Here is a 22946-nt window from a genome sequence, read left to right as displayed (position 1 = left end):
AACAAAATGACTTATTTACTTAAGTATTCAGACCCTTTGCTATGAGACTCAAAATTGAGCTCAGGTGCATCCTGTTTCCATTGATCCTCCTTGAGATGTTTCCACAACTTGATTGGAGTCCACCTGTGGTAAATTCAATTGATTGGACACCATTATTATTAAATGGAAGTTTGGAACCACCTCTTCCTAGAGCTGGTCGCCCGGCAAAACTGAGCAATCGGGGGAGAAGGGCCTTGGTCAGGGAGGTGACCAAGAACCCGATGGTCAGTCTGACAGAGCTCCAGAGTTCCTCTGTAGAGATGGGAGAACCTTCCAGGAGGACAACCACCAATCAGGCCTTTATGGTAGAGTGGCCAGACGGAAGCCACTCCTCAGTAAAAGGCACATGACAGCCCGCTTGGAATTTGACAAAAGGCACCTAAAGAGTCTCAAACCATGAGAAATAAAAGTCTCTGTTCTGATGAAACCAAGAATTAACTCTTTGACCTGCATGCCAAGAGTCACATCTGGAGGAAACCTGGCACCATCCCTACGTTGAAGCATAGTGGTGGCAGAATCATGCTGTGGAGATGTTTTTCTGCAGCAGGCACAGAGATTAGTCAGGATCGAAGGATCGGCGCATAGTACAGAGAGATCCTTGATGAAAACCTGCTCCTGAATTCTCAGGACCTCACACTGGGGCGAAGGTTCACCATCCAACAGGACAACGAACATAAGCACAAAGCCAAGACAATATAGGAGTGGCTTCGGGACAAGTCTCTGAATGTCCTTGAGTGGCCCAGCCAGAGCCCGGACTTAAACCTGATCTAACATCTCTGGAGAGACCTGAAAATATCTGTGCAGCAACGCTCCCCATCAACCTGAGAGAGCTTGAGAGGATCTGCAGAGAAGAACGGGAGAAACTCCCCAAATACAGGTGTGCCAAGCTTGTAGAATCATACCCAAGAAGACTCAAGGCTGTAATAGCTGCCAAAGGTGCTTCAACAAAGTACTGAGTAAAGGCTACTGAATACAAACATTTCTAAAAACCTGTTTTAGCTTCGTCATTATGGGGTATTGTGTATAGATTGATGAGAAAATTGTTTATTTATTCAATTTTAGAATAAGGCTGTAACGTAACAAAATGTGGAAAAAGTAAAAGGGGTCTGAATACTTTCCTTCAACACTACCCAACCATATAAAATACATATCTAACTATGGGTTGCCCTACTCTGCTCCTGGTGCATGGAAGAGACAGTTCACATGCCTTGTCTTGAACCTGAGACATACTTAGTCTGAATTGTTCCTCTTTCGCGTAATTTTGTCCTTGTTGGGTGTCGGAGGGAGGCGATCTATCAGAGCTTCAAAGGTAATCACAGGAACACTCTGGAGTGTCTTCGATTGGTGTGACAATCACAGTGATAGGCTGCTTTGTTGAAGAGAGTGAGATTGCATTAGAGATATACTGTAGCCTTACAAAGCGATTTAACCTTCTCCGTTCCTTTGCTCACATCATACATCAGGGCATGTATTCATAAAGGGTCTCAGAGTAGGAGTGCTGATCTAGGATCAGGTCTCCCCTATTATTCATTCTCATTTAAAAGTCAAAACTGATCCCAGATCAGCACTCATACTCAGAGACACTTAAAATACAGGCCCCTGATATCAGCCCATTTAGGTTTTTCTTTCTAAGATCAAAGCACACGTCTACTCCTCACCAGATGTAAGGGTCCATTAATATTCAATAGGATCTTTGGGGGGTGGCTTATATAATGGATTCCTGCTTAACCAAATATAGAGCAGCTGGATTATTGCTGTTTCAAATGTTCTCAATGTGTTTGTGTCTGAGACCAAATCACCTCTTAGCAGCTGAAATAATATCATCTTTCTGAACTCTCAGATTTGTGTTGAGGGTCCAACACGTGGCTTAAGCAGGGATAACCGAGGACTGTGTCTCCCCGCCTGGCTGCCTGTCTATTTTGAGATGGTTGTCTACTGCACATCCCCTACTGCTGCTTGGGGCGATGTTTGCTCTTGATCCAGTTTCCGAGTCACTTCATTGTAGCAATCACCAAGGAGAGACTGGACAGTATAGGCTACCGCATGGGCCTCCGCAGAATCCTATAGAGTCCTTACAGACAGATAAAGAGAAAGATAACCAAAAATAGAGGGAAAGAGCTACAGACAGTATTCTCCACTGTGTGAGAAGAGAAAAACGATGCCATGGACAAGAAACTAGGCCTGTTTTGTGAAAAGAGAGTGAGCAGAGGAGAGGAGAGAGGGTGATGGGCGTGGGAGAGGGAGAGGTGAAGAGAGCACGGTGCCAGTGTGGGAGTGCAGCTCATTCCTCCACTGACTAACACACAGCTACCATTTTCTCTCTTCAAAGGTCTGCTAACAATGTTCCTGTGTATTCAACTACCTCACAGCAAAGTTAAAGTTATCCATCAAACTTCCTTTACATATTGCTTCTGCTCCATAGCTAAAGCTGTGATTTGACGACAGTGAGTCACTTTGGATAAGAGCATCCGCTATAACAGTTTAGAATCATATTTTGTAATGCTGCATAGCTTAATTCCTAAAACAAAGAATTCAAAGAAATAGCAAAAGGCATCTTCTATACACATATTTCATATAGTTTAGATAGCCTGCACTGTATTTCAAAGTACATCTGCAACAAATCATTGGATAGCAAAGTGAAACCAAAACAAAACATTATGTATTCAGACCAATACAGTCATTATAAATAGTCTGAGACTTTCAAAGGCTTCTGCCTCAATCTAGTCCAAAGGTAGAGTCCCGCCTATCCTTATCATTTCAAAGTCACATCCTCGATCATCAAGGGAAGCCATTTTAATCATGACTGCTCACTCGAGCATAAGCCAGACTAACTACTAGGCAGACATTAATTCCCAATTTGGGGGACATATAGAACAAATGACAGCAGAAAGCTGTATAGACAATATTTTACAGTGAATTGACATCAGTAGCTAGGTTTCCATCCAATTGGCGACAGATTTTCATGCGAATATTCTAGAATCCACGTGAAGAAAATATGCCAATTTTCTCACTTGTGGTGTTTCCACCAAATGGACTTGTGAGGATAAAAATCAGTGCGTGATGACGTAGTGCACACAAAACTTTTTCAGTTAAGTTTTCATGTACCGAATACAAATCTAAAATTCTATGTGTTTCCATCGCATTTTCAACTCTGTTTTGTCACAAAAACAGTTGCGTTAAATAGCATACAGGGCATTCGGAAAGTATTCAGACCCCTTGACTTTTTCCACATTTTGTTACGTTACAGGCTTATTCTAAAATTGATTAAATTGATTTTTTCCCTCATCAATCTACACACAATACCCCATAATGACAAAGCAAACACAGGTTATTAGAAATATATATTAGAAACACACAGTTGAAGTCAGAAATGTACATACACCTTAGCCAAATACATTTAAACTCAGTATTTCACAATTCCTGACATTTAATCCTAGTAAAAATTCCCTGTCTTAGGTCAGTTAGGATCACCACTTTATTTTAAGAATGTGAAGTGTCAGAATAATAGTAGAGAGAATGATTTATTTCAGCTATTTTCTTTCATCACATTCCCAGTGGGTCAGAAGTTTACATACACTCAATTAGTATTTGGTTGCATTGTCTTTAAATTGTTTAACTTGGGTCAAACATTTCAGGTAGCCTTCCACAAGCTTCCCACAATAAGTTGGGTGAATTTTGGCTCATTCCTCCTGACAGAGCTGGTGTAACTGAGTCAGGTTTGTAGGCCTCCTTGCTCGCACACGCTTTTTCAGTTCTGCCCACACATTTTCTATAGGATTGAGGTCGGGGCTTTGTGATGGCCACTCCAATACCTTGACTTTGTTGTCGTTAAGCCATTTTGCCACAACTTTGGAAGTATGCTTGGGGTCATTGCCATCTATTTTGTGAAATGCACCAGTCCCTCCTGCAGCAAAGCACCCCCACAACATGATGCTGCCACCCCGTGCTTCACGGTTGAGATGGTGTTCTTCAGCTTGCAAGACTCCCCCTTTTTCCTCCAAACATAACAATGGTCATTATGGCCAAACAGTTCTATTTTTGTTTCATCAGACCAGAGAACATTTTCTCCAAACAGTACGATCTTTGTCCCCATGTGCAGTTGCACACCGTTGTCTGGCTTTTTTTATGGCAGTTTTGGAGCAGTGGCTTCTTCCTTGCTGAGCGGCCTATCAGGTTATGTCGATATAGGACTCGTTTTACTGTGGATATAGATACTTTTGTACCTGTTTCCTCCAGCATCTTCACAAGGTCCTTTGCTGCTGTTCTGCGGTTGATTTGAACTTTTCGCAGCAAAGTACGTTCATCTCTAGGAGACAGAACGCATCTCCTTCCTGAGCGGTATGACAGCTGCGTGGTCCCATGGTGTTTATACTTGTGTACTATTGTTTGTACAGATGAACATGGTACCTTCAGGCGTTTGTACATTGCTCCCAAGGATGAACCAGACTTGTGGAGGTCTACAATATTTTTTCTGAGGTCTTGGCTGATTTCTTTTGATTTTCCCATAATGTCAAGCAAAGAGCCACTGAGTTTGAAGGTAGGCCATGAAATACCTCCACAGGTACACCTCCAATTGACTCAAATGATGTCAATTAGCCTATCAGAAGCTTCTAAAGCCATGACATCATTTTCTGGAATTTTCCAAGCTGTTTAAAGGCACAGTCAACTTAGTGTATGTAAACTTCTGACCCACTGGAATTGTGATGCAGTGAATAATAAGTGAAATAATCTATCTGTGAACAATTGTTGGAAAAATGACTTGTGTCATGCACAAAGTAGATGTCCTAACGAACTTGCCAAAACTATAGTTTGTTAATGACAAGAAATTTGTGGAGTGGTTGAAAAACAAGTTTTAATGACTCCAACCTAAGTGTATGTAAACTTCCGACTTCAACTGTAAAACATTATTGAACTAGACAAATTCAAAACACAAACATGATATGAACATGAACACGTGAACAAAATTCACTAATATTAGCAGAATATCAATATTAGCAAACTAATACATAGACATAATTAGAAGACTAGAAAACAGCTCTTTGCCAAAAAAAAAGAGACTACAAACAGACATTTGGGGAAGCACATTATACCGCATTGATATTCTCATTCTCCTGGATATGGCTATGGATATTATTGATCGTTACCTTCTTGGCCAAGACCATTAAATATCACTCAATAGCAGAGCACCAAAACCATTTCATTACAGCAAATGGTGGTCTGAGGCTGTAAATAAATACATATGTAAATACAATTATACAAAAAAACGAACTATTACAATTGAGGGTGTACTTGCTTATGTAATAACTAGATCTGGTTGAGTATTCACAGTTGGTTGCCAAGCGCAACCATAATTTGACAGTACAGGTGAGACTTGAGTGATGGCCTCGTAAAAACGTGTGTACATCAACACCCGTGATGTGGATCCATTGCGCCTATCATATGTGTTTTATGTGTACTTTGTGTGTAAAGTAGCACATTACAGCTAGAGTACTGTGTAAGGGCTGTGTCATACATAAAAAGTATTTCATAGACTGTGCACCATAAGTTACAGTATATGGAGAGGCTAATGTAACCTTATGATAAACCAATAAACAACATACACAGACACATACTAATTTAGCTCAGAGATCGATACAGCGGATGGACTCAGGTGGCACTAGAACATGGATACTGCAACTAAAAACAGACAAAATTGGTTTGCTGCACCTCCATATTAGATTTCAGCACAGTTGTAAGCAAACCTGCTTCTAGTCTATTTTGGCAAAGATCCACCACCATATTTGACAGTAGGTATTGGGTTCTTTTCTGCTTATTCATTCTCATTTCGACGCCAAACCCACCACTGGTGTGAGTGGCGAAAGAGTTCTACTTGCATGTCATCTGACCAAAATTCCAATAGTAGATACCCATAGACTTCCAGTCATTGCGCTAACGCTAGTTAGCATTGGCTAGCGAAACTACCTCTAACTTCCTCCATACTGGACACAGAGACATAAAAAATGGTATACACAAGTTCATCTGACTCTGGGGAAGTAGATAAAGGGCCTCATCACCAAAATCCCGAAGTATCCCTTTAAATATCAAAGCCTTTACTTCTTCCTAATTTTTGAAAAATGCATATCATTTTTTTTTTTTTACATTTGGAAGAAGTAAAGGCTTTGATTTCTGGTCAAACAGATGGAAAAGGGGTCTTACACAGCATCTACCAGTAAACGTCTACACATGTGTGATCTTAAACGTTGTTAACCTAGCTAGGTTCATTGTTTACCTAGCTAGCTAGCTATATGTCTTAAGCTAAAGTGTGCTGTTAGCTAGCTGGCTCCCTAGCGGAGGTTTTTATTCATTTCCCAGAGCTGTTGTCTTTTCTAGTTAGAGCCTAATGTTAGGCATTGTTGGCACTTTGTTCATTGTCGTTTAACTAGCTGACGTTAGCTGGCTGGCTCGTTAGGTAACGTTACGTGTGTACAACACCCGATGAATATGGCCGGTGTCAGTAAACTTCTGCAAAAAAGCATAATGAAATTGTTGCCAGCAGAGGTAAACAAATCATCGGCCAAACAAAATGGGTGGGGCTAAAGCTTCAGAGGGTGTGGCTAAAGCTTCAGAGGGTGTGAACGATGCCAGAGCTCTTCACTAGATACCAAAACATTCAAAGGTGATTTTCTCAAAAGTGAGTTTACAAGTTGATCAACTTTCAAAGCAGAATCACTTTCCCATTGTTTCCTCAAATGCAGTGTATGATATACAATTTTGTAGCTCTGAGTCTCTACCTTTATCCAATGTAAAAAACACCATTTCACATTTTCCTACATAAGACCGAATCCAGGTGGTGAGTCACATATGCCTTCATTTCTCAAAAATATAGACTCTTAGCTTTCAATATTTTAGAAAAAGGCTCAGTGCCGTTATCCTCGCAAGGTGAGGTATTGAAAACAGGGGTGTCCATTTTTTTAACAAAATCTCTTTCTCTGAGCAATTGTATTAGTATAAAATAAAACAATTTGACCTCAAAATTGGAGCATACAATATAGCTCAGTATTTGAATTTGACAATTTAATAGTCATTTTAGTGTTAATTTTTGACACCTGTATTTATACATACACAGCATATATACACATATAGTACATTAAAGGGATAATTCACCCAAATTGCAGTCTATGGAGGACAAGGTATGACAACAATACATGCTTTGGTTTAGTTTACCTGGCCACTGCTTCATGTGCTATTTTTGTGCCACAAATGTTAGCATTTGAAACAGTGGCCAGGTAAACAAAACCAAAGCATGGATTGCTGTCATTACTTGTCCATAGACTGCTTAGAGGGTAAGGAAACCAATATGTAATTTGGGTGAACTATCCTTTAAGACACACAGATACAGATACACATATAGGCTACAGCTCCACCCATACATTCACATAGACCAGTTTTCCCCAAATCCGGTCCTCGAGTTCCCCCGACAGCACACATTTTAATTGTAGCCCCGGACAAAAAGATCTGATTCAACTTGTCAAGGGCTTGATGATTAGTTGACAAGTAGAATCAGGTGTGCTTGTCCGGGGCCACTACAAAAACATGTACTGTTAGTGTTACTGGTGGACCGGAGTTTGGAAACATTGACATAGACCACCTGCCTTCTCCCCTACTAGTTAAAGCTAAACCCCTCACTGAGCGTGCTGAGTAGAGCGAGAAAGACACAATTTCAACCCAGACATGCACATAAAAACACTATAAGCGTATCCTTTTTCTGCCTGACCATCCACAACAATCCGTCTTTTGTTTTGAGCAACGCAATAATCAGCGGAGGGAGAGAAGGCGGGAGAAAGGAGAGCCTTGTTGTTAGCTACATCTGCTAAATGACACACACACAACCACCACTCCCCCAGAGCAAAAACAAACATTTTGCCAAAACTAACACTAACACCCACCCCCCCCCCCCCCCCAACCCCCATTTTGCCCAAAGCCCTGTTATTTGGGTGCTGGATGCACTTAACTAGCCGACGAGAATCATTATTAGTGTATGGGCTAATTATCTTGTTAGGGGAGGAAGAAGGGTGAATTACAGATAGGGAGTCTATTTTGGGGGGTGATTCACCCCCTCCCTCTTTACACAGAACAATACGCAATCACACAAATATCACTCCTCCATGTTCTGCCCCAACACAAGAGCAGCAGTCACAACAGCAAACCTATCTTTTACCGGCGAGTACAAAATGCCTTCACATAGGTAGCCATAGAACTTGAGTCCAATCAGAACAGGCACGACGAACAGGTTGCTTCGTGGTGCTGGTGTTAAGCACAATACAAAAACACACATTCAAATCAATCTGGATCGGTCTGCTTTTTCCCTTATCAAATGGTAACTTCTCACGTACCGTCATCCTTTTTAGGATGCATTTAGTTCTCCTTTGAAGAGCCACCGGCCGGGTTACAAAGAGCCCTAATCTGGGAGTTCTGGTTCCTTTGTGCCTCGGTTGGCGGATGGTGTGGTGGTGATGGAGAGATGGGGAGGGAGAGGCTTTGCTTTCCCTGTTCTCTCTCTCGCCTCTCCCCAGCAGCTCTGAGTAGCACAGCCAGGTAGACAGACACACACACTGCTGCGCATACACACACTGCTGCGCATACACACACTCGCCACCGCACACACTCATGCTCTCTCACACACACACACACACAGTGCCGCACTCCCTAACAGGTCCAGACCCTTTCAGAAAACAAGGGGACTGCCAACAAGACACACCAGCCCAGAGGAAGACGAACGTTATTGCAGGAAACAAGCCAGGTAAAGCCAGCAGATAGTGATCAAGGCTAGTAAGAAGCATGCCTCTATAGTGCACACATCTATAGTGCCTGCCTCCAACACATGAGGGGATGAGCTAGCTAGTAACTACAACACACCAGCCATGGAGGCAGAGCACACACACAAATTACATGCAAGCTAAAATCCAGAGAATGACACTGCCGTCAAATCGATTGTCAGCGGTGGATAGATGGATCGATGGATAGAGAGATGGAGAGATTGCTCACCTGTGTCCTTCCTCCGTTTCTTTCTGCCTCCTTCAGCACATTATCCTGGCTGGTGTGTACGTCGAACCGGCAAGGAAACGTAGCTACATCCCCTCCTCTCTCGCTGTCCTCTCTCACCGGCGTCGCTCTTCTTCTCTCGGTGATTTATTTAATTATTTCCTCTCTCTCTGCCTGCCTCCCCCTCCTCCCTCCCTGTAGCACAGTTGCTACAGCTGTCAGTGTTGCCTTTTTTTTTGTGGCTATTTAATTCCCTGTTTCTCTCTCTTTCTGACGCCTCTCCTCCTCTGTCGACTGCTTTTCTTTTGGAGGAACTAATGTGCAGCAAGGGACAAAAAGAGGGAGTGCCTTGAACATTAAGAACCGATATTGTACGGTACAGTGATCTCTCTCTCTCTCCCTCCCTATCCCTCTATCGTTCTCTCTCTCTCTAAGACATCTCCTCCTGATGTAGCCAGGCATGGGGGTAGTGGTGCTAGCACTAGCGGTAGAGCATTCATCCCCGGAGACACAGTGGTACACAGCTGAGGCTGCTGGGAAAACGCGACATGGATGCAGCGTTGAGTACGGAAGGTGGTGCGAGAACCACTGGAGAGCCCGGTGCAACCTCCGCCTGAGCGCATCCGGGCTTTCAACGCCACCCCCTCCTCCCTCCTCCCTCCTCATCCAACACAGAGGGGGGTCTGTTCACACTCCCAGGGCCCAGCCGAGTGCTCAACTAAAGGCTCACACAACGAGCCTGACAAGGCCGGATCAGTAAGCCAGCTAGCGTGCGCCGTTTGGAGGGAGGAGAAGCCTTGTCTTTTGTTGTGAGCTGTGTGTTTTGATTAGGTCTGTGAGGAGACAAGCTAGCATAGGCCCTAATGTACTGCAGAGTATAGGCTATGTGACAAATCAAACGGAGAGAAGTGCTATAGCAAAAGCCGGAGAATGTAGGCCAACTTTAAACGTTTATACTTATACCACTTTATACCATTTTTATAGTGTATAATTAATCTTGAATCTGGCATCTGCCAATCAATATTCTCCAAAGAGCAAATATTCCGACCGTGAAGATATGTTCTATTCTGTACCATGCTGTCTAGTGAGTGTATTCATCACTGGTTAGTGAGAAATACATGTCTAATACAGCGAGTACATCTATTTATCTATTGGGCTTTTGGCGCAGAGGGGTAAAAGGCTTATAAATAAATTATAGTGATGCTACAGTCAGTGTGAGGTCGTCCACAAAATAACAGGGGGGAGAGACAAGTATTTAGAGTGGTTGTTTACCACGTTCATTAATAAACAACATTCACCTTAAAGAGCAATTTGCAGCTCAAACAATAAGATCAGCATCATCTAAGATGGGGCTGGAGAAATGTAGCCACTCTTAAATTCATAGACAGGGCTATGGATGCAAGGACTTACCATTCATGGTATATAAAATGAATGGTTTAACCATGTTTTGAGGCTATACAGTGTGAAACAAGCTTGAATTGTGGATTCTGATGGAGTATGACAGTTGAACTAAGGAGGATGTTATATTCTTTGAAAATCAATGCAGGTCGCCTAGCGGTTAAGAGTGTTGCGCCACTAACCGAAAGGTCGCTGGTTTGACTCCCCGAGCTGACTAGGTGAAACAATCCGCCAATGTGCCCTTGAGCAAGGCACTTAACCCTAGTCGCCATAACCCTAGTCACCATAAATAATGGCTGATCCCTGGCCATGACCCCACTCTCTGAGGGTGATATTCACTCCCCAAAATATTCCAATTCCCATGTGTATAATACAGACGTGTACATCTGTGAAATAGGACAAATGTAAGCAACCACCTAATTATTATTATATATCATTCATTTAAAAAGTGTAAATATGGATGTACCAATCGCATATTGTCCCTTTAATGCATATTAATTTCCGTCTTTGAAGAACCAGAAAAATCCAAAGGAAAAGACAATAACTGCTTGTACAATACTCTGATTCTGAAATACAGTGACCATGCCTGAATATTTTAAGAGATACACCAATAGGTTTGCTAAACGGACTGTTATTGAAGTCTGGGTTGAATTTGCAGTTGAAAAAAAATCTGCCATCGAAAAATTCCAGGCGAACCCCCTTGGGATTCCATAATGACGGCCTGTAGTATTTCCAAACAAATTCCCAATTATAGGAAACGTCCGGAAATATATGGTGGCCCCACCCAGACCAGGGACTTAATTGCATTGACTAAAAATACATTCCTGATTATCTCACTTTCTCCATTTCCTACTGGCCAATGAGATGTCTGCATACAATAACAGAGATATGACAGAGACCCTGCCTGGCCCTCATACACTCCAGACTAACCCCCATTATCACATAATAAATTACTCAAAATGGGGGGGGGGACTTAGTCATAATGTCATTATAAGACGTGAAATAAGTACCTACAGTACTGTACGAACCCCTCATAATGTCATTATAAGACTTGAAATAAGTACCTACAGTACTGTACGAACCCCTCATAATGTCATTATAAGACTTTAAATAAGTACCTACAGTACTGTACGAACCCCTCATAATGTCATTATAAGACTTGAAATAAGTACCTACAGTACTGTACGAACCCCTCATAATGTCATTATAAGACTTGAAATAAGTACCTACAGTACTGTACGAACCCCTCATAATGTCATTATAAGAATTTAAATAAGTACCTACAGTACTGTACGAACCCCTCATAATGTCTTACTATCATCTTACAATAATCCTGAGTTGTTAACAGCTTGCTTGAGCTGGTTGAAAACTTAAAGATACATCATATTATGAGTGATAATAAAACATAAGGGCATCAAAACAACTTGTTATACCTCATTATACTCATTATACCTGTTGGCTGGCAGGTTTCTATTCTGTCGTCAACTTCCATTGTCCTCTGAGAGTTGCGACGTATTTTCACACTGCTAGTATTTTATCTGACATAATCACCAGAACAACTCCTCCTCCTCCTCAACTCCAGCAGCATGCCATGTCTGCCAGGGTGAAACGTTCAGATTGAAAATAGAAAAATGCTCTGCCTCTTCTCCATACATTACATTTCTACCTGGAACTACCCAGAGGACCATCACTTCAAAGACGTTTTGGAGCTTTCTATTCAACCTGAAAAGTATCTATAAATACAGTAAATGTCTCCATCTGGAGCAGTTCTATATGTGTCTTTGTCAAAATCAACCACTTAAATCAGTAATTCGACCAATCAATCAACCCTACCAAGGAACACTACATTCTACACCCTGTAGAATAAACCCACATATTCCCACCTAAAGAGAGCCTACTACACGTGTAATATGACAGACAGCTAAGAGACAGACCCTCAGACACTGCTGCACCCAGGTGGACACACCCACAGTCTCACACACCGACATAGTGCAACTGCACCACGACAACCTAACGTATCAGTAGAGTCCCCTCCCCCCTCCTCCCCTGAGCCAATAGGAAGGCTATTTCAAGGACAATTTCCTGTTTTTTCCTCTTCCTCCTCCCTCACTCCTCCATGGCCACAGCAGCATTGAGCCAACCCTCTCATACAAAAGCACTGAAAGACTACTGTAGATATCAATATCTACTGTAACATACCTAAACTAACTCATTGTCTCTGTAGCACAGAGAACACAAACATAAAACATGGTCCTTACAGATGCATGGACAACAATATACAGAATACATCACATGCTATATGATTACGTATGCACAGAACACAGCAGCATATAAATCACCATACACACACACACACATTCAATGATTGCATGTATGTATATTACCTACAGACTGGCGGTCAGCGTCCGGTAACTGTGCTCTCCACATAGAGCAAAGGAAGGGTGTGCTGTCTCTGGACAGAGCACAGGCATCCCTTATAACACACACACACACTCACCAACACACACGCTGGTGCACTAGCCGGCAAAACATGCTGGCACAGCAGCATATATGCACTATAGACAACCTGATAGAGAGGGATAGAGAGAGAGCGAGAGATGCCATGATATACCACACAGCAAGAGAGACTATAGGGTGACTTACAAGACATTTAGGTCAGTTATGTTTATCTTCTACGTTAACCATTTCTTTAACAATTAGAGAAAGTGATTCTCATTTCCAACATTAGCTAAGAGGTTAACATGCACACCATCATATTGCCTCTCTGTGATGCTGAGAATAGAAAACCCAAACCAGAGGAGTCATCAACACAGACATTTAAAGAATACTGTGTCTCAGTATCAGCGCCAGGGAATGTCAGAAGAAATGGAGAGAGAGATCATGTCTCGTGGACAGATGCACTTAACATAACTGGCATTGTACAGTAGTATCGGTCAACAGACTGTAGGATGCAACAACTAAGGAGAAAACTTTGTTCCAGTGCACAGATTTTTCGTAACTGATTAGTTGGACAAATCACTATTTTGCAGGTGTTCGCATTCACTTGTCCGTAACTTGCAGAGAGGGTGTGTGGACCTACGACCCCGCTTCCGCTCCTCGTTCGAATAACTTTTCTAAAATGTCTCTGCCTGAAACGAATTGAGAATCTGACACAGTTACGCAAGATTTTAGTTCTGGCTTTCTGAGATGAAGAGATGAAAGAGGAAATAGAGGGAGAGAAACCATAGGTGTCAAAGGGAATAGAAAAAAGTAGAAAGGAAGAGGGAAAATAAAGGAAGAGGGAAAAGAAGAGGGGGAGAGAATGTGCAGGAGTCAGCAGTGAGCTGAAGACGTCACCACCCTTTGAGCGAGAGGAGTGTTAAAACCATGACACTTCATAGAAGGGAATGCTCTGGAACTAAGATGTGCTTCACTTTACCGGGTTGCTTCAGAAAATGTTTGAGTCATGTTCAGCCGGTCTGCTGTGCGTGTGCACAGGACCATTTTGACATCATAGAAGTCAAAGAGAAAGTTGAATCTTTATCATTAAAGTGCATTTACTGATATAGAAGCACCCGCGTCCTCTAAGAGTGACTAAATATTTTTGTGTACCTAGCTTTGTCTTGATTTCATGCTCATTGGTTAAACGTATATACAATGCATTTCGGAAAGTACTCAGACCCCTTCACTTTTTCCACATTTTGTTACGTTACAGCTTTATTTTTCCTCATCAATCGAAACGCAATACCCCATAATGACAAATCAAAAACTGTTTTTTAGAAATGTTTGTAAACATAAGTATTCAGACCCTTTACTCAGTACTTTGTTGAAGCACCTTTGGCAGCGATTACAGCCTTGAGTTTTCTTGGGTATGACGCTACAAGGTTGGGGTGGCAGGTAGCCTGGTGGTTAGAGCATTGGGCCAGTAACCGAAAAGTTGCTAGATCGAATCCCTGAGCTGACAAGGTAAAAATCTGTCGTTTTTCCCCTGAACAAGGAAGTTAACCCACTGTTCCTAGGCCGTCATTGTAAATAATAATTTGTTCTTAACTGACTTGCCTAGTTAAATAAAGGTAAAATAAATAAATAAATAAACACTTGTATTTGGGGAGTTTCTCCCATTCTTTCAAGCTCTGTTAGATTGAATGGGGAGCGTCGCTGCACAGCTATTTTCAGGTCTCTCCAGAGATGATCGGATTCAAGTCCGGGCTCTGGCTGGGCCACTCAAGGACATTCAGAGACTTGTCCCGAAGCCACTCCTGCATTTTCTTGGCTGTGTGCTTAAGGTTGTTGTCCTGTTGGAAGGTGAACCTTCACCCCAGTCTGAGGCCCTGAGTGCTCTGTGGTAGGTTTTCATTAAGAATCTCTCTCTACTTTTCTCTCTGTACATCCCCACAGCATGATGCTGCCACCACCATGCTTCACCGGAGGGATGGTGCAAGATTTCCTCCAGACGTTACGCTTGGCATTCAGGCCAAAGAGTTCAATCTTCGTTTCTTGACAAACTCCAAGAGGGCTGTCATGTGCCTTTTACTGAAGAGTGGCTTCCGTCTGGCCACTCTACAAGAAAAGGCCCGATAGGTGGAGTGCTGCAGAGATGGTTATCTTTCTGGAAGGTTCTCCCATCTCCACAGAGGAACTCTGGAGCTCTGTCAGAGTGACCATTGGATTCTTGGTCACCTCCCTGACCAAGGCCCTTCTCCCCCGATTGCTCAGTTTGGAAGAGTCTTGATGGTTCCAAACTTCTTCCATTTAAAAATGATGGAGGCCACTGTGTTCTCGGGGACCTTCAATGCTGCAGAATTTTTTTTTGGTACCCTTCCCCATATCTGTGCCTCGATCCTGTCTCGAGGGCTCTACGGCCAATTCCTTCGACCTCATGACTTGGTTTTTGCTCTGACATGCACTGTCAACTGTGGGACCTTATATAGACAGGTGTGTGCCTTTCCAAATCATGTCCAATCAACTGAATTACCACAGGTGGACTCCAATCAAGTTGTAGAAACATCTCAAGGATAATCAATGGAATGACGATACACCTGAGCTCAATTTCGAGTCTATTAGCAAAAGGGTCTGAATACATTCATTTTTAATACATTTGCAAACATTTCTAAAAACCTGTATTCGCTTTGTCATTATGGGGTATTGTGTGTAGATTGATGAGTCAAAAAAGAGATTTTAATACATTTTAGAATAAGGCTGTAATGTAACAAAATGTGGAAAAAGTGAAGGGGTCTGAATACTTTCCGAATGCACTGTATAGCGACCGTATGCTTTTATTTTGTATCGTGGATTCTATGCACAGTATAGTATAATAACATAGTTGCTAGCCTATTAAGCCCCTGAGGAAATCAAGAGACGTAAGTGGTGGCCGGCTGTCTTTCTAACATCTGCAGTCAATGAACAGATCAATTGGCAGTAATTGCATATTCCCCATTTGGAACCCTTGAGGACCGATGTTGAGTATGTACAGGCTGGTGAACTAGGCTAACCTCTGTTTGTTTGCAGGGAATTTAGAGAGACGTGTGGGACGAGACAGTGTGAGGGAACAGCTTCTAATGTGACTCTTTCTTCTTGGTCAGGGGTTTCCAAACTCTTTCACTCGGGGCCCCTCTTCCAGCATTGGGGGACATTGCGCAGGCACCATGTCTATTTATATGTGCACAAGCACTGTTCATAACACAAACTGTTCATACCCCTCTTGTTGGTGGAGATCATTTTGCAGTTTTAAAGCTCATTTTCTTTCAATTCTATACATTTTGCTATGTCTAATGTGTATTCATTTGTTATTTGAGTGACAAAACAATTACAACAATATCAATGGGCTAAAAGACCTAAAGAAAAAAAACAGCTGACATGGGCCAGTTGATCTGGAAGTTTCTGACAAATTGTAAATATCTCTCTAAGGTCAGCAAAGACTAACCATGACAAGAGGAACTGATGATTCACTACCCAATTTCAAAATGGCATCTTGTGCATTCTATTATTAAAACTTTCAAGAGCAAGTTTAAAGCCAGACGCCGACCCCTCGCGTGCCCCACAGTTTGGGAATCACTGTTCTAGGTGGTCTAATTTTCTGTGACAGCCAGACAAGCGGTGTTGTCAAACACCTTGTATCCAGGGTGCCTTGGTTTCTCCCTCAGAGGACAGGATGAGGAATCTGAACTGCCAGTTAGTGGCATAAACACTGAACACCACGGAGGTAGAGGAGCATGCCATGTTACAGTACAAAAGAGTGAAGGAAAGGTGGTTAACTAACTATAAATAACTTAATTGTTTCATTTCACAGTCAACTATTAAATTAATTAACAATCAGTTAGCTAGTGCTAATACTCTTGTTTGTTTGCTAGCTAGCTACAGAAAGCTGCTTCACGCCTCTAAAAATAACGTGAATTTACGGGTTGTTAGCCCTGTTAGCATGTTGTCACCTCCGGGGAAACCAGGTGTAATACATGTGTATAATATGTAGCACTAGTACTCACGGTCTTCTCCTGGACATGGCATACCTGGCTTCACTGGGATACTGGGGAAGACTGCAAGAGAATGATGAACGACAACTATGAATATCCAGAGACATGCCCAATCTACACCTCTGAACATACTGACTAATGGTTACTCAAATGAATGTGTATGTATCCTAAACCACTGAATTAAAAGTAAATTATTTGCATTAAGATAATAGTAAAAGTATTGCAGAGGAGAGGAAAAGCTGACAAGAGAGTAGAGAGGAGGTGAAAAGAGAACCGAGAGGAGGAGGTGAAAAGAGAACCGAGAGGAGGAGGTGAAAAGAGAACCGAGAGGAGGAGGTGAAAAGAGAACAGAGAGGAAGAGGTGAAAAGAGAACAGAGAGGAAGAGGTGAAAAGAGAACAGAGAGGAAGAGGTGAAAAGAGAACAGAGAGGAGAAGGTAAAAAGAGAACAGAGAGGAAGAGGTGAAAAGAGAACAGAGGAGGAGGTGAAAAGAGAACAGAGAGGAAGAGGTGAAAAGAGAACAGAGAGGAGAAGGTGAAAAGAGAACAGAGAGGAGGAGGTGAAAAGAGAACAGAGAGGAGGAGGTGAAAAGAGAACAGAGAGGAAGAGGTGAAAAGAGAACAGAGAGGAGGAGGTGAAAAGAGAACAGAGAGGAAGAGGTGAAAAGAGAACAGAGAGGAAGAGGTGAAAAGAGAACAGAGAGGAGGAGGTGAAAAGAGAACAGAGAGGAGGAGGTGAAAAGAGAACAGAGAGGAGGAGGTGAAAAGAGAACAGAGAGGAAGAGGTGAAAAGAGAACAGAGAGGAGGAGGTGAAAAGAGAACAGAGAGGAGGAGGTGAAAAGAGAACAGAGAGGAGGAGGTGAAAAGAGAACAGAGAGGAGGAGGTGAAAAGAGAACAGAGAGGAGGAGGTGAAAAGAGAACAGAGAGGAGGAGGTGAAAAGAGAAGTAGAGGTAAAGCGACAGAGGAATGAGTGCAGACAGACAGAGCACTAACTGACCGTGCAGCAGGAGTCCTGAGTTCCTGTTGCGGCTGTAGATCCGGAAGGCCTCCTGCAGTTCCATCTGAGAGGAGATGGTACACGGGTCTCCTATGGGACACAAGCACAGATTATTCACTTATTTCATACACATGTAGTCAAGATCAACAGGTCATAGCTAGCGTAGCATCTTGTCTACTCTAGCGACAACTGAATTTTTTTCCACCCACCGGTGCGAGACCAACATACCCTCATCGTCGATCCACTTGAGCGTGATTGGCTGCTCCCGGGCCAGGCTGCACATCACCCTCACCTCCTCACACAGTCCCATGTAGGTTACTGTGGCAGCCAGGTCCGTGATTAGCATGTCCCTGCGCACACAGGATAAATAATATAATATTATTCAAATCACACTCACTCTTTCACATTGCTTCACACCAGGGTTTGCCGCAAAAGGAATTACACCCAATTGTATTCAGTCAATGTCGAGATGGATTAAATAATGGAAGTCTGGATGCCCAAGCCAGACATGTATTCAACACATTCACTTCAGTCACTGTATTTTCTTTAGACTTCTCTGGAGGAACTTCTTCAGCAGTGGTTAATGGTCTGAATAGATGTGTGGACAAAAATGTTTTGTGAACAGGGAACTACGACAGCTACGGACATTCAACCATCAAACACTCCCTGACTGCCATTTGAATGTGACAAACAGATCTCAAGGAATATGAGGACGCGAAATGAGCTGTGGCGAATGCCACGGCCTGTGCAGGGACATGTTCTGCCCCACCGGAGGAGGGCGCCACACACTCAAACAAGCTGCTGCACAATGTGTGGACACTCAAGTCAACCAACAGTCACTCCCGTTCAGATATCGTTCTCGTCTTTTATCATTACTTTATGTTTAATATCAACTCATCCCTATAAAGTACTCTCATTTGATTGGATCAATGACACTAGCACAGGCCTATGGTTCTCTGCTATGGATAGCAGGTGCTATGGTGTAGCCATTGCAACTACTATGTATGTATGGGCTATACTGACGAGTTTTAAAATATGCATGTATGGTTCTCTATACAGAGACGAGTTTGAGTCCAATGGCAGACAGTGGCTCCTACAAGCCAGAAGCAAGAGACACAAGGCTACTCTTCTGCCACCTCACAGCTGCGTTCTACAATACACTATCCAGCTGCTCCAGCTGTGCTTTGTTAGTATGAAGACAAGAATGGAGGCAAACTTTGGCAATTAAGTCATTCTTATTCCTCAACCAAGAAAACCCCTGTCACACTTGATCTGCGGGAGAATTCAGTCCCTGCTGAACAAGTGTATTTGTGAGCATGTTCAGTGAAAGGAAAAATAAAAGGCGAGATGCAAAGCAAACAGTTCAAGCAAATGGCTAACAGCTACAAAAAGCTATTCAAAATAGCCCACAAGTGTCTCGTAGTAGGATATTCCCAAGAAATTTGGAGGCACAGGTGAGCCAAAATGGTTGGCTGTACTAGGATGGTCATATGGATTTAAAAAAAATAGTTCCCTCGTTATGTTGAGATCACAACTTATTTATCTCATGGTCACGACATAACAAAAGTACCTCGCATCATCCATTAATTTGTTCAGATGCACGATAACCACTTCATCAAGGAGCCCTGTGGCTGCGTTGATCACAGGGCATTTAAGCCCTGAACGATGCCTGACAGGCAGCCCCGCTTCCCAGGCTGCAAGCCGCCCCAAAGACCACAGCCAATTGCATGCAAGCAACAACGCAGCTAACTTTGCAAGTCTTGTGAACTAGCTAGTTAGCTACGTAGTCTTGTTAGCTAGTATTCAATTGCTCCCTATTCCAGTCTGCTGTCCCCACATGCTTCAAGTTGGCCACCATTATTCCTGAACCCAAGAAGGCAAAGGTAACTGAACTAAATGACTAATCACACCGTAGCACTCACTTCTGTCATCATGAAGTTATTTGAGAGGCTAGACAAGGATCATATCACCTCCACCTTAACTGTCACCCTAGACCCACACCAATTTGCTTACCACCACAATAGGTCCACAGACGATGAAATCGCCATAACACTGCACACTGCCGTGGTCTCAAACCCGCCCTATGCAATTGGGTCCTGGACTTTGACGGGCCGCCCCCCAGGTGGTGAAGGTAGGTAACAACATCTCCACTTCGCTGATCCTCAACACTGGGGCCCCACAAGGGTGCGTGCTAAGCCCCCTACAGGGGGTCTGTACTCCCTGTTCACCCATGACTGCGTGGTCATGCACGCCTCCAACTCAATCATCAAGTTTGCAGACGACACAACAGTAGTAGGCTTGATTACCAACAACGACGAGATGGCCTACAGGAAGGAGCTGAGAGCACTCGGAGTATGGTGTTAGAAAAACAACCTCTCACTCAACGTCAACAAAACAAAGGAGATGATCGTGGACTTCAGGAAACATCAGAGGGAGCACCCCCCTATCCACATCGACGGGAGAGCAGTGGAGAAGGTGGAAGGTTTTAAGTTCCTCGGCATACACATCACGGACAAACTGAAATCGTCCACCCACACAGACAGTGTGGTAAAGGCAGCGCAACAGCGGCTCTTCAACCTCAGGAGGCTCAATAAATGTTGCTTGTCACCTAAAACCCTCACAAACTTTTACAGGTGCACAATTGAGAGCATCCTGTCGGGCTGTATCACCGCCTGGTATGGCAACTGCACCGCCCACAACCACAAGGCTCTCCAGAGGGTGGTACGGTCTGCATAAGGCATCACTACCGGGGCAGTTGCAAACTACCTTCCCTGAAGGACAACTACAGCTCCCAATGTCACAGGAAAGCCACAAAGATCATAAAGGACAACAACAACCCGAGCCACTGCCTGTTCATCCTGCTACCATCCAGAAGGCGAGGTCAGTACAGGTGCATCAAAGCTGAGACCAAGAGACTGAAAAACAGCTTCTATCTCAAGGCCATCAGACTATTAAACAGCCATTACTAATTCAGAGAGACTGCTGTCTACATACAGACTTAACTGGTAGCTTCATTAAATAGTACCCGCAAAACACCAGTCTCAAAGTCAACAGTGAACGGGCAACTCTGGGATGCTGGCCTTCTAGGCAGAGTTGCAAAGAAAAAGCCATATCTCAGACTGACCAATAAAAAGAAAAGATTAAGATGGGCAAAAGAACACAGACACTGAACAGAGGAACTCTGCCTAGAAGGCCAGCATCCCGGAGTCTTCTCTTCACTGTTGATGTTGAGACTGGTGTTTTGTGGGTACTATTTAATGAAGCTTTAATGAAGCAGTTGAGGACTTGTGAGGCGTCTGTTTCTAATGTACTTGTCCTCTTGCTCAGTTGTACACCGGGGCCTCCCACTCTTTCTATTCTGGTTAGAACCAGTTTGCACTGTTCTGTGAAGGGAATAGTACACAGCATTGTACAATATCTTCAGTTTCTTGGCAATTTATCACATGTTATAGCCTTCCTTTCTCAGAACAAGAATAGACTGACAAGTTTCAGAAGAAAGTCCTTTGTTTCTGGCCATTTTGAGCCTGTAATCGAACCCACAAATGCTGATGCTCCAGATACTCAACTTGTCTAAAGAAGGTCAGTTTTATTTGTTCTTTAATCAGCACAACAGTTTTCAGCTGTGCTAACATAATTGCAAAAGGCTTTTCTAATTATCAGTTAGCCTTTTAAAATGATAAACTTGGATTAGCTAACACAACGTACCATTGGAAAACAGGAGTGATGGTTGCTGATAATGGGCCTCTGTACGCCTATGTAGATATTCAAAAATATTTTTTTAAATCTGCCGTTTTCAGCTACAATAGTCATTTACAACAGTAATGTCTACACTGTATTTCTGATCAATTTGATGTTATTTTAATGGACATTTTTTTGCTTTTCTTCAAAACAAGGACATTTCTAAGTGACCCCCAAACTTTTGAACAGTAGTGTATATACTGTATTTTATACCATCTATTGCATCTTGCCTATGCCGCTCTGTCATTGCTCTTCCATATACGTATATATTCTTATTCCATTCCTTACTTAGATGTGTGTGTATTAGGTAGTCGTTGTGGAATTGTTAGATTACATGTTAGATATTGCTGCACTGTCGGAACTAGAAGCACAAGCATTTCGCTACACTCGCAATAACATCTGCTAACCATGTGACATACGTGACCAATAAAATTGTATTTTATTTGACATAATGCACTGACTGCTAATCTGCCAGCAAGGAGCTTTATCTATGAAACAGCCTACAAAGCAGCATCCTGACTTATCAGCCTCTGAGGCTGCTATTGAAACTGATCAGCCTGCCAGGAATAGAGCTCACCCACTTAATTGAAATATTATCCATAAGAAATGGTAAGTGTCCCTGACAATAATACACATATCACTTATGCAAGCTAACAACCAGCAGCTAACAAGCTAACAACCAGCAGCTAACAAGCTAACAAGACAAGTTAAAGAGCCTTCAGAAAGTATCCCCTTGACTTCCTCCTCATTTTGTTGTGTTACAGCCTGAATTTAAAATCAATGAAATTGAGATGTATTGTCATTGGGCTGCACACAATACACCATAACGTCACATTTTTTCGTGCAAATTAATAAAATAAATTAATAAAAGATGAAAAGCTGAAATATCTTGAGTCAATAAGTATTCAACCACGTTGTTATAGCAAGCATAGAAATGTCCAAATTATAACAAGCGTAGAAATGTGCTTAACAAGTCACATAATAAGTTGAATGGACTCTGTGGGCAATTACATTTAAAACATTTTTTTTTTACATGATTTCTGAATGACTACCTTATCTCTGTACCCCACACATACAGTGGGGAGAACAAGTATTTGATACACTGCCGATTTTGCAGGTTTTCCTACTTACAAAGCATGTAGAGGTCTGTCATTTTTATCATAGGTACACTTCAACTGTGAGAGACGGAATCTAAAACAGAAATCCAGAAAATCACCTTGTATGATTTTTAAGTAATTAATTAGCATTTTATTGCATGACATAAGTATTTGATACATCAGAAAAGCAGAACTTAATATTTGG

The 22946-nt window shown here is 42.6% G+C and overlaps 1 protein-coding gene across 1 annotated transcript in view; it reads right to left on the bottom strand.

Moving 5' to 3' along the window:
- The window catches only part of LOC120060873 (protein kinase C zeta type-like), a 136396-nt gene that overhangs the window by 96331 nt on the left and 17119 nt on the right, over window positions 1-22946 (bottom strand). Inside the window, exons 3-5 of the mRNA XM_039010280.1 lie at window positions 18135-18256; window positions 17907-17996; window positions 16920-16970 (exon numbers count right to left, since the gene is read on the bottom strand). Coding sequence (XP_038866208.1) covers window positions 16920-16970; window positions 17907-17996; window positions 18135-18256 — 263 coding nt within the window. The remainder of the gene's footprint in view (window positions 1-16919; window positions 16971-17906; window positions 17997-18134; window positions 18257-22946) is intronic.

The sequence above is a fragment of the Salvelinus namaycush genome, chromosome 16, assembly GCF_016432855.1.
Source record: "Salvelinus namaycush isolate Seneca chromosome 16, SaNama_1.0, whole genome shotgun sequence".
Classification (NCBI taxonomy): domain Eukaryota; kingdom Metazoa; phylum Chordata; class Actinopteri; order Salmoniformes; family Salmonidae; genus Salvelinus; species Salvelinus namaycush.
The sequence above is the reverse complement of the archived record's forward strand: the minus strand, read 5'-3'. Positions and strand labels throughout refer to the sequence as shown.